This window comes from Amia ocellicauda, chromosome 16 (genome assembly GCF_036373705.1).
Source record: "Amia ocellicauda isolate fAmiCal2 chromosome 16, fAmiCal2.hap1, whole genome shotgun sequence".
NCBI lineage: Eukaryota > Metazoa > Chordata > Actinopteri > Amiiformes > Amiidae > Amia > Amia ocellicauda.
In genome coordinates, this window is record NC_089865.1 from 21984407 (window position 1) to 22002179 (window position 17773).

At 38.8% G+C, this 17773-nt stretch overlaps 1 protein-coding gene across 1 annotated transcript in view; it reads right to left on the bottom strand.

The window, feature by feature from the left end:
• Positions 1-17773, bottom strand: part of LOC136711995 (partitioning defective 3 homolog B) — a 272341-nt gene that overhangs the window by 49783 nt on the left and 204785 nt on the right. The window contains exons 19-20 of the mRNA XM_066688637.1: positions 9194-9313; positions 6727-7029 (exon numbers count right to left, since the gene is read on the bottom strand). Of these exons, the coding sequence (XP_066544734.1) occupies positions 6727-7029; positions 9194-9313 (423 nt within the window). The remainder of the gene's footprint in view (positions 1-6726; positions 7030-9193; positions 9314-17773) is intronic.

Consider the following 17773-nt stretch of genomic DNA (forward strand, 5'->3'; position numbering starts at 1 on the left):
GCAGACATTTCTGACACATGACCGTTATGTAGGCCTGACGGCAATAGTTACTTTACTTTTGAAGAGAAAAGAAAACACAAAAAACGTGATTTTCAAAAAAGGTAAGGATTTGGGTACAAAGAACACTGTGTGACGTTGCATTTTATATAAACCCTTTGAAAAGAGCGAGATTTTAGACATTGCAAGCCAATGTTTGAAAATCAGGTTGAAAATGTAAAAATGACAAGTTATTAAAATAAAAAGACAAAAATGCTTACTGCACTTTGATTATAATAGTGAATAAAATAATAATATGAATAAAACAATACATAATTTTGTTTCCGTAACTCATTCATAAATTGTTGACATTCTACAAGGTCTTCCCTGAAGGAGAAAGTAGGAATACTAGCTAAATGGCGAGATTTATTTTACAATAGAAATGTGCAGGGACTTCCCAGGTAAAGCAAAACAAGTGGAAACTGTCAGGAGAAAAAAAAGAGAGAAAAGGGAAAGTCTGTAGTAATTTTAGCATATGAAATTCACAGTCACATTAAAGAAGGAAAAAAAAAAAAAAGAACAGCACAGAAGCTTTTCCGTGTCTACGCAGATGACAGTAAAACGCTGCTCTTTAGTCCCTTCTTCTTTAGATTAAATGACTAGTCCCCAGTTTAGTGACATTTTCTCGAATGGAGTTTGACAACAAAAGACAGCCTTTTCCGACAGCCTGGCGGAAACCTTTCTAACGAGAAGTGACACCGCTTTTTAAACGCCATTTACAATTGCAGGAGGGATGAAAATGATGTTCTGCAATGTTACATTATTTAGACAGAAGCTCTCTCCCTCTCTCACCTTTTTTGATTTGTTTATTTTTCATTTTTCCTTCCCTGTCAGACGCTAAAGCAAGGCTACATCTATTGCTGTTGAATTGTACCACAAATTTGCTGCTGGTAGGGAGCCGTGTGTTTAAATATGAACGCTTTGGGACTATTTCTGTGTTTGATTCTTTGACTTTGTGCATCTTTTTGAAGGGTGGCACAGAAGCGCAGACTGCAGAGAGCTCCCCTTTACACTGACAAAGGCATATGCTATTCAGCTAGGCAGCCTCAAATAATTGCCAGTCCTGCTGTGAATCAACAACTGTATCCCTGCATCCTAAAAAGGTCAAACATATTACCGTACTGCAACGCTGCATCGCAGACCGCAACACTCAGAGTAGCACCGTAAACCACAAATCGATTAATCATTCACAAGAATCAATCAATTCTGTCTCTCTCCAAGAAAGCTCAAGACATTAGGGTGCATAATTACTTTGGTCTTTTGAATAAATATGCTTAAAATATGCTGAGGCAGGAAGTTGAAGCCGTGGCTGACTTTTTTTTTGGTCCAAATCTCTGTAGACTGCAATACTAACCCTGAGACTCGACCTCCGGCCTGGCGCTAAATGAAGCAAATGAAAAACTCTTAACCAAAGCTTTCATTTCATGGAGGGAAGACTTGTTGCTAAGCTGCGAGATATTACTAAAGCGCATCAGTTAGTGTATGTGTGTGTGAGAGAGAGAGAGAGAGAGAGAAAATCAGGGCTACTGGTCTGCAGGTTGGACTGCTGGTGATCACTTTAATGAGAAGGTGGAAAGAGAGGAGAGGAAAAAAGATGGAAAGAGAGAGAAAATAAGTAATGTCATCTGAAGAAAGGCAAGCTGATTCAGACAGACAAACATGTGCTCTGTTCGGAGCTGCCAGATGAAGAATGACACTTTGCTCGCGCTCTTAAATTAAGCATGATAAATCTGTAAAAAGGGCGCCTGGCAGGGGAGCCTTGGAGATTTTGCCTCTAATTTGCCCACTCTCCAATCTTCAGCGATTAGTAATGCCTCTTGTGCTTGTTTAGCTCTCTGTCTGGTGCATTACACAAATGGCCAGTGATTTGAGAAAGAAGCAAATGCATTATATATATATATATATATATTTATATATATATATATATATATATATATATATATATATATATATATATATTTATATTTAAAAAAAATACAGAAAGGGGAAGAAAGGAACAGAGAAAGAAGCTCCTCCATCATTACCTGCAGGAGGAGAAAGAAGGGGGCCAGATGCAAGACACACTTCAGACTAGCAGCTTGCAGGGCATTAGAAGGACTCAAGCTATTCTTCATGTGCTCAATCAAACTGAACCACTAGATTAATTAACCCCCTGAAAGAAATCAGAAAAGAGCACTTGAAATGTCTCCAGAGGAGCACTAAAAGGTTTTCTGGATGGAAATTATATATATATATATATATATATATATATATAATTTATTTTGTATTTATTATTTACTTTACAGTTGTACCATGCTTCACTCATATGAGACGCTCTTTACATTTTACTTTATGTATGCATGTATTTATTTCTTTACTGCTTGTGAAGCCCCATTACCCCTAATGAAGATGCCACTTCACTCGCCACTGTTTAACATGCTCGTGACTACATGCACAACACGGTGCATAACGGCCGGGCTAATGAATGCTCCCGCTTCAAACCGCCGCTTCCTGTTCCCCTCCTGCTGCAGCTGCTGCTCTCTTGCCCTTCCCCGTGCATTAAAAACAATGATTTGTTTCTAATTGGACACAAGAACCTAAGGGTGCATTGGTTGTTATAGTTACTTTTATACCGACAGTTAAGTCCCCTCTTCAGAGGCCTACAGGATCGATGCTCTCAATCCCGGCTGCAGCCTGCTTGAGCCACGGGGCACAGAGCGCCGGAGGAGAACAGCATTTCCTGGGAAGGGTCGTGGTGAAGTGTCTTTTTGTTCACTTTTTTAATTTTTTTCCAGCAAGCTTGCTCTTACTCACATAAAAGAGGGATTTTATGGGGTTGTGTATGCTGGCCGCGTAAGTGTCTGTTATTGGGAGGGAGTGCACAGTGGTTTTGGGTGTGTGTCATAAAAAATTGGTTTCTCCTTTGTCATTTTCCACACCACAAGATACCGCGCTGCACGCCGACTAAAGAGTAGAGAAGGGCGACTCGTTATTTGGCACCTAAACAAAATCGTGTGCAGTACAAGCTTCTCTCGACTGAAGTGTGTTGGGCTGACTTGTTCGGTTTCCCCGCTCCTGATATTTCAGTGGGTTTGGGTCTCATATTTAACACTGCACATTAAGGGAACAGACAAACCCATGTCTTCCTGAGATCCTACCAAAAACTGTTTCTGTGGGGAAACCGATTCACCTGATGAGAGAGTCAGAAACCCCCCAAAACAAGGTTATAAATGCCTCTCCTATCTCGCCAGGTGAACCATTTTCCAAATTTCTTCCCACAGAACTGATGAATCAATACAAACTCTTGCACCTGTTCTTTGATTCTACACCCCGCCCAGAAAACATCACCCAGACAGTGAAATAATTGTTTAGCGCATCACTATAGTACCACGGCATCATAACATTTGTCCAGTCAGTGAATGACAAATTACAAACCCAGTAGTTAATGCTGGGTTTCCATTAGGTAGGATCAAGAAGCCTCCAGCAATCAAAAAGGAGCCATTAAACACTGTGTGTAATTTATGATTGGAGGGCGAATCACAGGCTTGATTCACTGGGGGGCCCTAATATATTTATTAGGCTTGTGGCCTTTAAATCCAACCCCATCTAAAGTGCTGCCATTGCAGTATCAATATTTACAGACTTATACATGCCTCCCATAGAATAGAACTGAACATTGAGTCCCTCAAAGTTGTTGATGTCTTCCATTGGAAACATGTGTGCTTTTGAAAGAACATATGCAGCACAGTAGAGTGCAGTGAGTGGTTAGGAGGGAGGCCAAGTTTATCAGAGCAATTAAATATCCGTGCACAAATTCATAAAGAAATGAAATGTTAGTTGAATGGCCTTTACGGTTCACGCAGAAGACTTCCTTTAATTGCTTCTCTGTAAATAACTGCATCTCTTAATTATTCTCGATCGCCTAACCTTAAATCAAAGGCCATTTCTAACATCTTAATTTCACACTTTATAACTTTTTCACATTCCAAGTTTAATTACAGATCTTGAAATATATTTTAATAATCATTCTTTGCCCGCTGCCCTCCTGTGTAAATCGCAAATCAGTCGTTAATCAGCAGTTCTTTAGTATGTGCTGCGACACCAAACAAAATGCAGACACATGATAAAGAGCTAATAAGTAATTAACACCGATAAAAAAATAGCATTCAGACTGGTGTGTCATCCATGATTTGGAGTGATTATCAGACATTAAAAAACATTACATTCATAACTGACTGAGTGATTCACTGTCACATTTAAATAGTCAAGCTATCTTCCAAATTTTGGATTACATATTTCCAAATTCCTGCAATCTTTTAGTCTTTTTAATTCAGATCAGACCCAGCATCTCCGCATCACTCTCAGTGCATTGCTCAAGACCCCAGAATGATTTGGCATAACTGATTAACCTTTAGAAAGGATCTAAAACAAGAGTTCAATGATGATCAAATACAGAGCCTGAGGCCCTCTCAGACGACCAAGGTTTAAACCCAGGGGGAGAAAGTTGGGCAAATCGTATTATAACAGCACAGGCTGTCTGTCTGCTCTTATGTAAGGCATTTTTATTCCCCTGTTCTAGCCTGCCCTGTCAAAGTGTCCGAAAAGCCCTAAAGAGTGACACAAAATATTGTATTTTAGCCTTATAACAACAACACTAGTAAATAACTAGAATGCTAAAGTTACTGGAGAAACTTTGTCTTCATGTGAAAGTATGTATGTTTGAGTATGGTGTACATGTATTACTGTAGTAAGTACAAGATGCTATACAGATGCTATAGTATGCTATAGTATAAAAGTGTAATATGGTATAAAACTGTATTATAGTAGTATAATAGTATATTATTGTATAATAAAGTGTATACACAGTATAATTAATATACAGGACATTAAGATATGTAGGTATGAGTAGTGAATCATTTGGAATAATAATATTAATCGGTACTAAAGCTCTGTATATGCAAAATTGAATGTAGTATCATTATTATTAGTAGCCTAGTAGAAGTGTAATATGTATTACTATATAAAACAGTATTAAACTAAGGTAATGTAATATATGTATTAGTAGTAGTAGAAGTTAAATAAGTATAATACAGTATTAAACAAATGTAATGTAGTATAAGTGCAATAAGTATTCGTATATAATACAGTATTAAAAGGGGAAACTATATGGTTAAATACTTCAAAACATGTTAAAATCATAAAATATATGCTATATTATAGGGAATTAACTGAGGTATGTATAGGCTTTTTTCTAACTAACTAACTCGTAGTGCAAAGTTGTGACAAGGATGAATAGTATGTAATAATAACGATACAAATAATCTGTATTAAAGCCCTGTATACACGTATTTAATGTATTATAAGTATCATTAGTACTTTAAGTGGTATAAGTATTAGTATAATACAGTATTTTATGCAGACAATTACACAGATCAGCCATAACATTATGACCACCTGCCTAATATCGTGTAGGTCCCCCTTTTGTCTCCAAAACAGCCCTGACCCGTCGAGGCATGGACTCCACTAGACCTCTGAAGGTGTGCTGTGGTATCTGGCACGAAGACGTTAGCAGCAGATCCTTTAAGTCCTGTAAGTTGCAAGGTGGGGCCTCCATGGATGGGACTTGTTTGTCCAGCACATCCCACAGATGCTCGATTGGATTCAGATCTGGGGAATTTGGAGGCCAAGTCAACACCTTGAACTCATGATTCATCAGACCAGGTCAGAAGTCAATGATTTAAAAAGCTAGAAAGTTAAATAGATTATAAGAAATGTAAATAACATTCAAAGATTCAAAGGCAGTCTTTTTTTTTTTTTTTCTTTTTCTTTCTCCAACTTATTTTTGTTTGCTTAACATCACATGCTTAAGTAAGGCGCTCAGAAGTGCGGGAAAAAATTGAGCACCTCCGCTGAGTAATGTCCCATATCCCCCGATCCGCAGTGTGTCTCGTGTACTCTGGGGTGCCCGGGCATGAATATTCAATTTCTTAAAAATTTAATTAAAGAAATGCCCCAAATGATTTGTGTTCTCGTGGAATACATCCCTCCCTAATTGTCCTCCTTAATCAGACATAGTCAAGAGAGCACACATATCTCTTTTTTGTGTACAAGCCTAGAGAAAACAGTGGCTTTAGCTATTGAGTATTCTTGGGTTAAAACTACTGGGTTCTGAAAAACCACCACCACCAACTGCAGCAGCAGCAGCAGCAGCACAAACAAAAACACCCTGGGCTTAATTACTTAATAATACTCATAGAAAAAAGGGAAATAATTAAAACAGTCTATATCAAGTTACTAAGTTTCATTCAATATGAAGATGACAACTCTACAATGAAGCTCTGTTAGAAATCCACTTCACACCAGCTTTGTTGCCCCTAGCCTCCAGGCTACGCAGAAGCTCACAAAGACACTTTATATTCTCACACGCTGCATCAACTATGGCATGCAGGTGGATCACATCAGCCTCATCTACCTGTGCAATATTCACATCTCATTTTAAGGGATACTCATTAGTTACTAGCTGCAGGAAAGGAAATACTTCTTCCTTGTTTGCACGTTTTCATTGTGGTCTGACACATTACAGATACTCGTCGTTGTGTAGTCTGGCACTTAACAGGTTTGCAAAAAGTCTGCTTAACTGGTTAACTGCTTTGAAGTACCAGGTTACAAATATCCCAGAATTCCCTAGGAACTCTCCCAAGCTGCCCTCACCTGTCCGCTGCTGGAGGCTGCTGGGGCCGCTGTTTGTTGACTTTGGCATAGAGGCCTTCCAGCGGATCCTCTGCAGAGAGCTCTCTGGTGTGGATGTTGGGCATCGGTGGTGGCTGTGGGGAGGGAGTCCTGTTTCTGTACAGCGGCTGGGCTGCAGGCTTCTCCCTGAAGTGGTTAATGCGGGCGTAGTTAGGGTCCATGTCATCGTCCTCCACATCGGGCAGGGCAACAACATGGGAGGGAAGGGTGTCGAAACGCCCCCTCGCCTGCTTCTCCCGCAACTCCTGGTGCTTGGCCTCGATCCTTTAAAAGCAAACAGAAAGCATTCCCAAAGATGAGACCGGTACCAGTCCTCAGCCAGAAGAGGATCATACCATGTGCTCTTCTCAAAGCTGATTAAGCTACTTGAGTATTCCTGTCTTCAAGTACACTTCCCCTTTCATTCACAGGTTCTCTTTGCATAATCTTAAGAAACAAAGTGTGCTGTGCAATATCTGTTGGCTAATTGTTTCAAAATGACCTATCTGGAACCAGACCACTTAAACACATCACCACATCACAGAGAATGAAAGACCATTTCCATTTAACATAAAACAGAGTATGCTAATATTTAAGTTAATTGGACCTGGAAAACAACTAGCCTTTAAATAGTGCAGTTCAAATAGCTCTATATGGGCTAGAGTACTACTCAAACTCTGAGCACTGCAAAAATGCACAACTTATCGCTAGCATAATGAGCTGAGGGCTGGTGTAGTTGAGCCAAGTGGCCTAAAGATATCACTCTAGTTCTGTGGTACGCCCCATGTAGGCTGAAATGACAAGACATCCGACAATTAGTCACTTCATATTAGCGTATTTAATTGACAGTAAGACAGACACTCACATATATACGAGTTCTCTTTTTCTATATATTTTTTTCATCAAAAAGAGCCCAATATAATAATAACAATAATAATAAATATTGGGTGTTCTACCTTTTTGAACGATAAAAATAAAAATCTTGTAAATTGCAGCAGCACCTTTTCATGTTGTATAAAATCTAGATCCATCTGAAGTGACTTCCACTCATGTACCCCTCACTTCCTAAACCTCATGTAGCTCCTTGATGATATGATTGTATTGCATTTAGCAGTCCTGAGTGATAGATAATTCACCTGGCTTTTCCAATGGCAGACCTGTGTCCACACACCAAAACACTCAGCGGGGAAAAAAGGTGTCGATGAAGGACAACACTCTTCAAGCTGATGCCTTCAATTTAAAACCTCTAATGGCACTCACAACATGTAGCAAAACATTTTTACTTGATTAGAAGAAATACTCTACAGGCAATTTCATCTGATTGCCTAAAAAGGAAACAAAAAATCATCCTTGGCAGCACTTGGCCAATTGTTTCCAATTAAATAAAAGCTTCAGCAAATAAAATCTCAAATAATGGAGCAGAAAAGCATTCCACTCTCTGAGAATTGTCATCTTCCATTTCAGGTGTGTGCTACACCAGTCATTTCTCCTTTATGAATTATTCTCAAATACATGAAGTGTGTGCATTGGCTTGGTTGATACAGAAGAGGGCCAGATTTTGACATTTAACACAGAGCATATCCTGGCAGATACTCAGCTAAATACTGCTTACTTCCTCATCTGGTTTCAGATGGTCTTTTAATCCCCCATAAAGAGAAACTTGTCATTAAAAGGTTATTGGGCTCAGCTTCCTGACCGTTTTCGACCAACTGCAGCCTTGGGGCTCATTCAACTTGACCATCATTATTACCCCACCCCTCCACACACAGTGCTGTCCTGTGTGTAACTGAGGAAAAGCTGAAATGTAATGGTTTAAGTTCAAGAGTGTTCAACCTGGAAGGAAGTAAGGGACAGACGGTGATTTCTATTCACTAATTTCTCCAATTTGCGGTCTGCACAGCAATAAAAAGCAAACAATTGTCTCCTGAGTAAAAGCCTAATTTTCTTCTGGAAAGGTCCGCAAGTAACTCCAGCTGGGCACTGCCCCTCTCAGACCGAGTCAAGCAGTGCAGGACGAGGTCATGGGGAAACGAGACGACCATGAATAAAACTGAAACCAGATGGAGGACTAAATACAATTAGGCGACAGATAAAGTCCTTTATTAGGGAGGGCGGGGATGAGGAACATCCTCAGTTGAGAGAATTCAGCATCCTGTCCATTCATTAACTCTTTACACCCTGAATGAGGCTCTTTCAATGAACATGTCAGCTCCAGATGCTACTGCCAGGAAGCTGCCGTTTCTGTGGTGGAAAAGGATTGCCTGTATGCTCGGACAAGCCAGTTACTTCCAGTTCCATCCATAACAAAAGGAAAAGCATATGTGGGGTGGAAACGTTGATCTTTAGAGGCTGCTTTGGGCTAAAGAAAGCTGTGTGTGTTGGTAATGCTTACTCCACATTACTGGGAGTTCTGGTGTGTCGCCACAGTAGTTTCCAAACCAGCTCTTACCTTTCTCTCTCCTCCTTCATTCTCTCCAGTTCATCCTCGCTCAGCATCTCAGATTTCTGTTTCTGAAGGGCCGCTGTTTTGGATTCAGACTTTACCTTCTCCTCCTTCTTTTTACCAAACCTGTAGAGAGGAGGGGAGTATGCCTTTAGTTATTCTTAGAAAACAAACAACAACAAAAAAACAAACACAGGGTTAAATTGATCAAGAACTAAAATGTTTACTTGGGAAAAGTACACTATAAGCAGGGTATTTTTAAATAATGGTTGTGTTTTCTCATTTCCCTTTTAAACTGTCTTTGCTGGCAAGAAAAAATGTCCTTCCAGAATATATGATGCACGTTTTCTCCCCCCAAACATAAATACGTGTCATAATGCTATTCATAGCAATATAAAATTAACATGATCAGCGAATGTTTATGTATTAAGTGTGATCACACTATCCTAGAGCTAAACTGTTGAACTTTTTAGGAGTGAAATGTTGTTTGGATGATTTTGAAGAACACCCCGATGACACATGATTTAGAAGCAACTAAATTAAAATGCCACAATTTAAATTGGCTTTTAGCGCTTAAGCTATTAATTTTTTGTTGCTCTGGAACAGCCTGTGGAGACCGAGAGAAATGAAGTCTTTGCTGAAGTAGTCACTTTCATAGCGTTTCCCACGCAGTTTCCTAATTTCCCTGGTGCCAAAAGCGTACACCGATGCATTGTTCTGTATATTCCAAATTAACAAGGCCGTAAAGAGACTCACTCAGAGATTCATATTGCTGTAAAAATAGCTCTCAATCCTACTCCTTTTGCACATAAAGTACATTATTTGAATTTTCATTGAAATCCTCATATAGTATCATTAGAATTAGAAGAGAAGAGAGAGTTAAACAAACTTCGGTTTCAGTATTTGCCAGCAGGAAGCGAAACCAACCCCCTTCCCCAACAGCAAAACAAAAAAGGCCTGGTTAAGATACAAAATGCAAACACTGTGTAACATCTGCTTATGTATTTTAAAGAAATAAAGGAAAAACACAAAAAAAAAACACACACCTGCTCATAATGGAGAATACATTCCCAGATCCTGGACTTAATTCAAAATGTAAGCAGTTTTTTTTTTTTTTTTTTTTTTTTTCTCTGTTGCACTAATGAACAAGCTATGATTATGGTAATTATTTTAGTGCTGAAGTGCTATGGCGAGCACACTAGCTGCGAACAGACAGATGTGATTCCTTTGGGAAGCTAGGTTTCAGCTGGAGAAAAACATGCTCATGCTGGGAGAAAAATAAAAATAAAAAGCGGTGAGAAAAACAGCAGAGAAAAAAATATATATAAACCACCTTTAATACAGGTGTAGTGTGGCCTACATCAAAGAGCACTCAAAGCAAATAACAAAACCTTCAGCAGCACAAATATGAAGATAGTCTTTCATGTCTTTGTCAGGATTGTTTTCCCACTGCCTTTCTCCGGCAGACTGTCAGGTCAGGATACTGATCTTAATAGGGGGTCCTGTGAGAGTTTGAGGCTGGCATCCATGTTCCCCCTCAGGTTAGGGGAAGACACTCCTTGGGGCTATTCTGCCTCCCCAGCACCATTTACTGTAGCAGACGTCTAGATAGAGGCTACATGAGCAGACCGCCGTTCTCCTGGGTTCGATAGCTAGGCAACAGCCATCTCTCCCTTTATTACAGACGATTCAACGAGACAATGAAGTGAGAATAAAGTATAATCAAGTGAAGTGTAATGCTTCCCGATTAGCATGTGGCATAAACCAGCAGGGATAAATACATAAAAAATAAAACTCTGTCGGAGGTGAAGTAAAAGAAACACAATTTGATGGATTTAATATGTCTTGAATGGCCGTGATTTCAGAAGGGAACCAATCCATTTGCCTTGTTGTGGTGCTGCTCTTAAAATATGTAATTAATTTGAAAGGGAAACAGTCAGTGTTAGCGATGCACTTCATACTGTAGGATAGTTATAGCTCCCATAAAAAAGACCTAATAAAAAGTCATGCAGCATGCAACATAAATATATATATGTGTGTGTATGTGTTTACCGTCTCCATATATCATGTTGCGGTGAAAACAGAAAAGGCTAACCTTGCAAGAAGATAATCTGCATTAATCTTACCTCTGGTGCACTTTGGGGGGAGAATGGATAAGTAATCTTAACCTGGACATCTGCCTGAGAACATTTTAATTCCAACTCTGGGGGCAAACACATTAGATGAGAGGACCCATACTCTCCCCTAAGGGAATCTGTAGTCCACACCATCGCTAAACTCCACAGTCAGACAATAATGAGGAAAAGTGTCTGGCTAACACAGTGGGGTTTTGTGTGTGTGTGTGTTTGTTTGTTTTTTAATTCTTTATGTTTTACAGATCCATAACTCACTTAAAAAAAATATCCCACTTGTTTATATGGTGGCTGCGAAGCACAAAGCCATCCTTTTGAGTCGGGACGCTCTGTCTGACACAGAAAAGAGACACCTGTGGCCAGGCGCACCGGGGAAGGCTGCACTGATGTTTGTGAGCGAGGCTGCGCTGCTCTGCTGATCGGTTTCACAGGGAAGAATGACACCTCGTGAAGAAGCGTCTGATGTGAGCCACAAAGCAGATGAAACAAGAGCACGGCGAAGTTCCTGCTTCACGCAAGGATCACAGGAGCGTTTCATCTGATCCAGCTCTAATAGGTTAAGCAGTCATGTTTGTTTGAAGTACTTCTGCCAAAAACAGATATTTGTTCTCCACGCAATTTGTCTTGATTCATGTTACTGTCTGCAGCTCATGTCTTTATCATCACACCAATTGCTATCTTATTCTGTGCGACAAAGCAGACACTGACTTCGGCGGTATTCAAATGATGAGACACCTCCAGACTCCCAGTCTTTTGTTTTAAAGCCTTTTGGATTCCAGAGGGAAGAGGCAAACAACTAATTAAAGGCAAACTCAAACATGCCCTTCATAAAAGGACAAAAAACAAATAAAAAGAAGTAAAATATACCAGTATGTGACTCACTGTAAGAAAACGGACTACTCTTAGGAAATACTTATTCAACACAGAGAGGAAAGAATAGGAATTAAGGAAATATGCAGGCCTAAATCACATTCATGTCCTGTTCCTCACTTATGACAGTAATACCTGTACTTTCTGAGGAGTTGGGAGACATTTCTGATTGATATCTGGCATAGTTCAGAATTTGTGGCTACACGATTTCTGCCAATTCCCTCTGCATCAGGTAGGATAGCTTAAATAAGATTTGCATTCATCACAGTTCCTGGGTCTTTAACCTAGCAACTCTTGAGACCAATGAAATTACCAGCACTGCACATCACCTAATTACTGTCTTTATCTCATTAGCTTTAAATGATTTAAATAGAACTGTTTTGCTTGCAACAACCACAAATATGTTTTGCTTATTAATTAGCTTGTGCAACTGCAGTCTGAATGTCAATGCATGGACTGAAACAAAAATACATACATAATAATAGCCCAAATGTACTGAAGGGTGGATGAATTAAAGATGTACACCCATAGAAAAATGCAATCCATAATTTTGTAGGCCTATCTACAGACATACAACAGATTTAGGGTTTTTTAAGCAAAGAATGCAAGGCATCCCATTTCACTTATATGGGTAAATAATTTACATGTGTTATTGTGTGTATTATAAATTATGCATACAGAACAGAAAGCAGTGAACAAGGAGAGTGTGTAGGCTTAGTCATCACTTGGTCATTCTTGAAACACTATTTGGCTAAATCACAAAACAAACAAGCACTGCTTTCCTGATCGTTGCTTAAGGCGAAACTTCAGGTGCTTTTAATTCTTATTCTTCACATGCTGCTATTGTGTGAAAGGCCTGGTATTCGTTGCACATTCTCCTTTCAAACTTGCTTAAAAATACATATAATCTGGGCTGGGGAGGTTTCAGTACTCTGCATCAGCATGAAATGGTATTGGAATCCAGTTATTCTCCACAAATACAGGCCCTGCGCTTTAAGATGACTTTTCACTAGCTATTTCTGTTAGAATGGTCTGCATAACACTTAACTAGCAATGCAAAGATAGCAGAAAACTGCAAAAAACAGAAGTGACACGCAACAAATAAGACCATAATACACAAGATTAAGGCTGATATAGGGTTTTAAAATAAAAAGGCTAAACAATTGTTTTAGGACAATTAGAGATATTTAGTGTAATGGTTTATAACTATGCATTTTCAGATAAAGACTACAGGAATGTCTGAAACATTCTAGTGCGTGTATAGTCATATACAACCTCTTACAAGCAGTCTAAAGGGCTGGTTTTCTGGCTCTCATTTGTACACACACCATAGAAATGTAAAGCAGACTACATCACTGACTGATCTGCTATTATCTTTGTACTAGTTAAGATTAAATGACATCTATTAATTGTTGGAGACTCCCAAGTGCTTTTGTTCTGTGGTTTAAATAAACCCCATTGACCAATTTAGTTGTCAAAAAGACAATTTGATGTTCAGGAGTCTATTTTAGGAAGTATCATTCATACAATAGCTTGATTCTCCGCAGTCCTCTGCCCTGTGCAAATGCACTATCCAGTTCTCAAAAGCACAATCGAGTCAGACATGAACAGCATTATTCAAGTGTATTTTTATGGTCTTCTTCCACCAAAGGGATCAGAGATTATCTTAGCAACAAATGCCCCGAAACACTACACACACACACATACATATTTACACATCGCCTTCAAGACCCCCTGGACTTCGCCCAAGTAAGTTAAGAAGCAGGATTCAAAAGTGGCTATAACATGATGGATCATATACAAGTTGTACGAGAAGTATTGTCAAGATTTATAGAATACGAGCTTCCTCTGGGCCTGGACTGTATCAACTACAATAAAGCATTTCATTCAATATATACAAACTCAGTCGTCGAAGCTCTAAGAAATCAAAACACTGAGGAAACGTACACAAATCTTATTAAATACATCTACAACAATGTCACATCAACAATCCAACTCCACCAATAAACTGACAAGATCAGGATCTGCAAAGCAGTACGCCAAGGAGATGCAATCTCTCCAAAACTCTTCAAAAAATAATTGGAGAGTTCAAGACTTTGAAAGACAATGACATTTAAGACATGCAGCTTCAAATTCAAGAACTCTCAGTTGCAAGTAAGAAAGCTGGACTCAAAATTAACTTGAGTAAGGTCATGTTCAACAACTTTGTTAAAACAAACACAAAAAATAAGTATATCAAAAGTTAGGCTATCTACCTTGGACAGCAAATCAAGTCAGAGCAGAAATGGGATGGAGTAAACTTGGAAGAAATCACTAACTATTGAAAGGGAACACTTGCTTGAAGAATAAAGTATTGTATGTGTGTATGTGTGTGTGTGTGTGTGTGTGTGTGTGTGTGTGTGTGTGTGTGTGTGTGTGTGTGTGCGTGTGCGTGGGTCAGGCCTGATGATGCACAATGCCAACTCATTAGACAGTTGAGTTTGTGTCTGCTCCATCTTGTGCTTGATGTTGTGTCACACTGATACTGACTCTAAAACAAGGCAGGTTCACCCTGTATTAGCAAATAATTTGCATTACTAAGTAGTCTTAAAAAGATGCATTGCAACCCCTGATGACTTTCCCTTGACTGCGGTAAAATAATTACTTTTCAGGTTACGAGCTGATATGTTGGCTCTGCATTCCTGAAATGGAGCTTCAAACAACATTACAAATCATGTTACTTAAGTAGGTGGGGGATAGAAAATTAAACATTTAAACTTCAGATTCAAATCTGATCTACAGTCACAGGAAAACAATAGCTCATATAATGCAGTCAAAAACTTTTGGTCCATACTACAATTTACTTATACGCACTTTGTATAATTTTTGCATTAAGTCCACATTTATTGTGCAAAGTACACTTCTTTGAGTATATGACCTACTTTGATTTTCTTAGATTTAACAAAGCTGCTAAACATGACTTTTGTTTTAGTGAGGTTCATTTAAAGTCCAGTTTTCTTGCTTGAATCTGAGAGTTCTTGAAATTAAAGCTGCAGATCTTCAGTGTTTTTGCAAACTGTAAGTTAAGTTAGTTTTGTAACTGTAAGTCAAATACGCTCCGTTTAGCTTGATTCCTTTTTTCCCAGTCCCAAGTCTTGAACACTTCTTCAACAGTTGCCATGAAGATGTTTGGAGAGATTGAGAATATTACACAATCCAGATGTGCAAACCTGGTAGAGACTTACCCCACAAGACTCTCAGCTGTAAAGGTGGTTCTACCAAGTACTGATTCAGGGGGTGAATACTTCTCCAACTCCTCCAATACTAAGTGCTGAGTAGGTTGTGTAAATCACATGATCCATCTACACAAATATACATACACACAATGGCTGACAAAATAATACAGGGGCAAAAAAAGGTGTTTCTCTCACTGCACTGTAAATAGAAATGAAAACAAAAATAACACTAAGTGAGGTGTTATATTTTTGTCTCTTTCCTTTGTGGTGTGTAAACTGTGGCATTAACATTATCCAGCAGACCGTATTCTACCAAGCAAACAAAATGGAGAAGAAAAAAAAAGCATCAAACATAATTAGGTGCAATATACATGCTCTGGATCTTAGCAAGTCTAAAAGTAGTAGTTTTTGGTTCACACTGCTGAAACCTATGCTCTCACACTACTTTTCACAACCCCTTTACCAAAAGGGAATTCATTAGACTGCTTCGGGATTCTTCATTACCTCTATACACCATCATACAGACCATACCACAGCAAACTTATGAAACTAAATATGAAAAAGCCTGTGGGAACTGTTCATATTCCCACAGACAGGAATGCTGGCTAATCTGTGGTCCTCAGAACCAGGGAAGCGACCCACGCATCTCTCTTTCTCTCTCTAGAATAGTACCTGGAGCAGTGTCCAGGATGTAGAAGATCTTGTTCAGGTTTACAATTTGCTGTATTTTACACTTGCTCATGGATAAATCACTTCCCTCCATTTCAAATGCAAAAGTTTGTACCAAGCAACTTTACAACACTACATTTATTACAAATTAATGCATTTACTCCCTATGGGTGGGAAAGGAGCATACTTAATTTAGCATGGCTTGTTAGTCATGTCAAAGACTTTTGCTTTCTCCTACAGGTGGGGACTGTACGTAATGCCAAAGCAAAGTATGGGTCTATAAAACCAATACTGTAGAACAGGGTTTTATAATCTTGAGTTTTCTATCTTAAGTTTATTCCACTACAATTACTACTACTATCATCATCATCAAGACATAATTAATCAAATGCAAGAAACCTGGGTTATACTTAATTTCACTTAATGTGGAAAGAGAATCTACAATTGCTTAAAAGTGCTTGTACTTTTTATTATTATTATTTTAATCATTCCTAACCAAAAACAGCTTGAAGCAGAAACAGAAACACTGTTTAAAGCATTGTATTGACAGAAAGGCATTAAACAATGTGTATTATGTGTGCATATTAAAACAGTTCACATCTCAGTTTGGTGATTTGGTCTAATTTTGTCATTAGAAATACCTGCCATCTCTCTCACTTTTTTTTTCTTCTTCTGGAAATAATGTCTTGCTAAAGGCCCTTACAAATTCCCCACAGAGAATTAATTCATTTACCAAAGATGTTTCTTTCTTTTTTATAAAGCATACAAAATACACAAGCTGAGAAGTGTCACATTAATTCATTCTGTTATTCCTCCCAGCAGCTTCTAATTAGAGTGAAGGATATCTCATAATGTGCAGATTCCTTTAATTTTCACTTTATTTCCCTTTAATCCCTGGCTTTGAAAACTCACACTAGCATTTAAAAAAAAAAAAAACACAGACAAAAGAACATACTCAATTACAAAACACAAGCTCCCAATGTCAGTCGGTGTAGATAAAGGATGTTAACAGAAGCCAGTTCTTTGCAGAAGGCGTTAAGAACAACAGAAGTTATGGGTTTCCATAGCAAAATAAAAAAGCAAAGATTCTCTGCTACGGCCACACAAACAGCATGATTTGTGCCTGCTTTTACAGATATGGTTTGGAAAGTGTGTGAGAGTCAGAGGAACCCCCCATCAAATATAGAAAATGCATTTTGTTACATGTCAAAGGTCTTTAGGCCCTTTTGCAGCCAGTCCACTTCCATGACAATCATCCCCCCAGCTCCCGAAGCTCTATGAATATGAAGCATGTGATTGGAAAACATATTTTGGGATCAGGTTCTGTGGAACTACTTGTGAAGGTAACCATTAGTGAAAAAGACCAAAAAAGCCTATTTGGAGCTCCTGAGAAGACCTGTGTGTTTATCCTGCATCCTACTCTGTACAAACAAAGGCTGAAATGTAGTTCTTAGTAATATGTCATTCTTAACAGGGAAAAAAAACACTAAAACATCAAAATGTAACCAGGTTTGGACTATGATCTGGTGCTTGCAAACAAGCTAGCATTTTGCAGGTGGATTTGTGAGACAGACATGCCTGGTGTGATCCTGTGAAGATAAATACCCTTTTCCAGAACACCTAGGGACAAGAACAGACATGAAAACAAAAGCGAGGGGAACCTTGCCATTTTCATTATTTTCTGTCAGCAGCCGCTATAC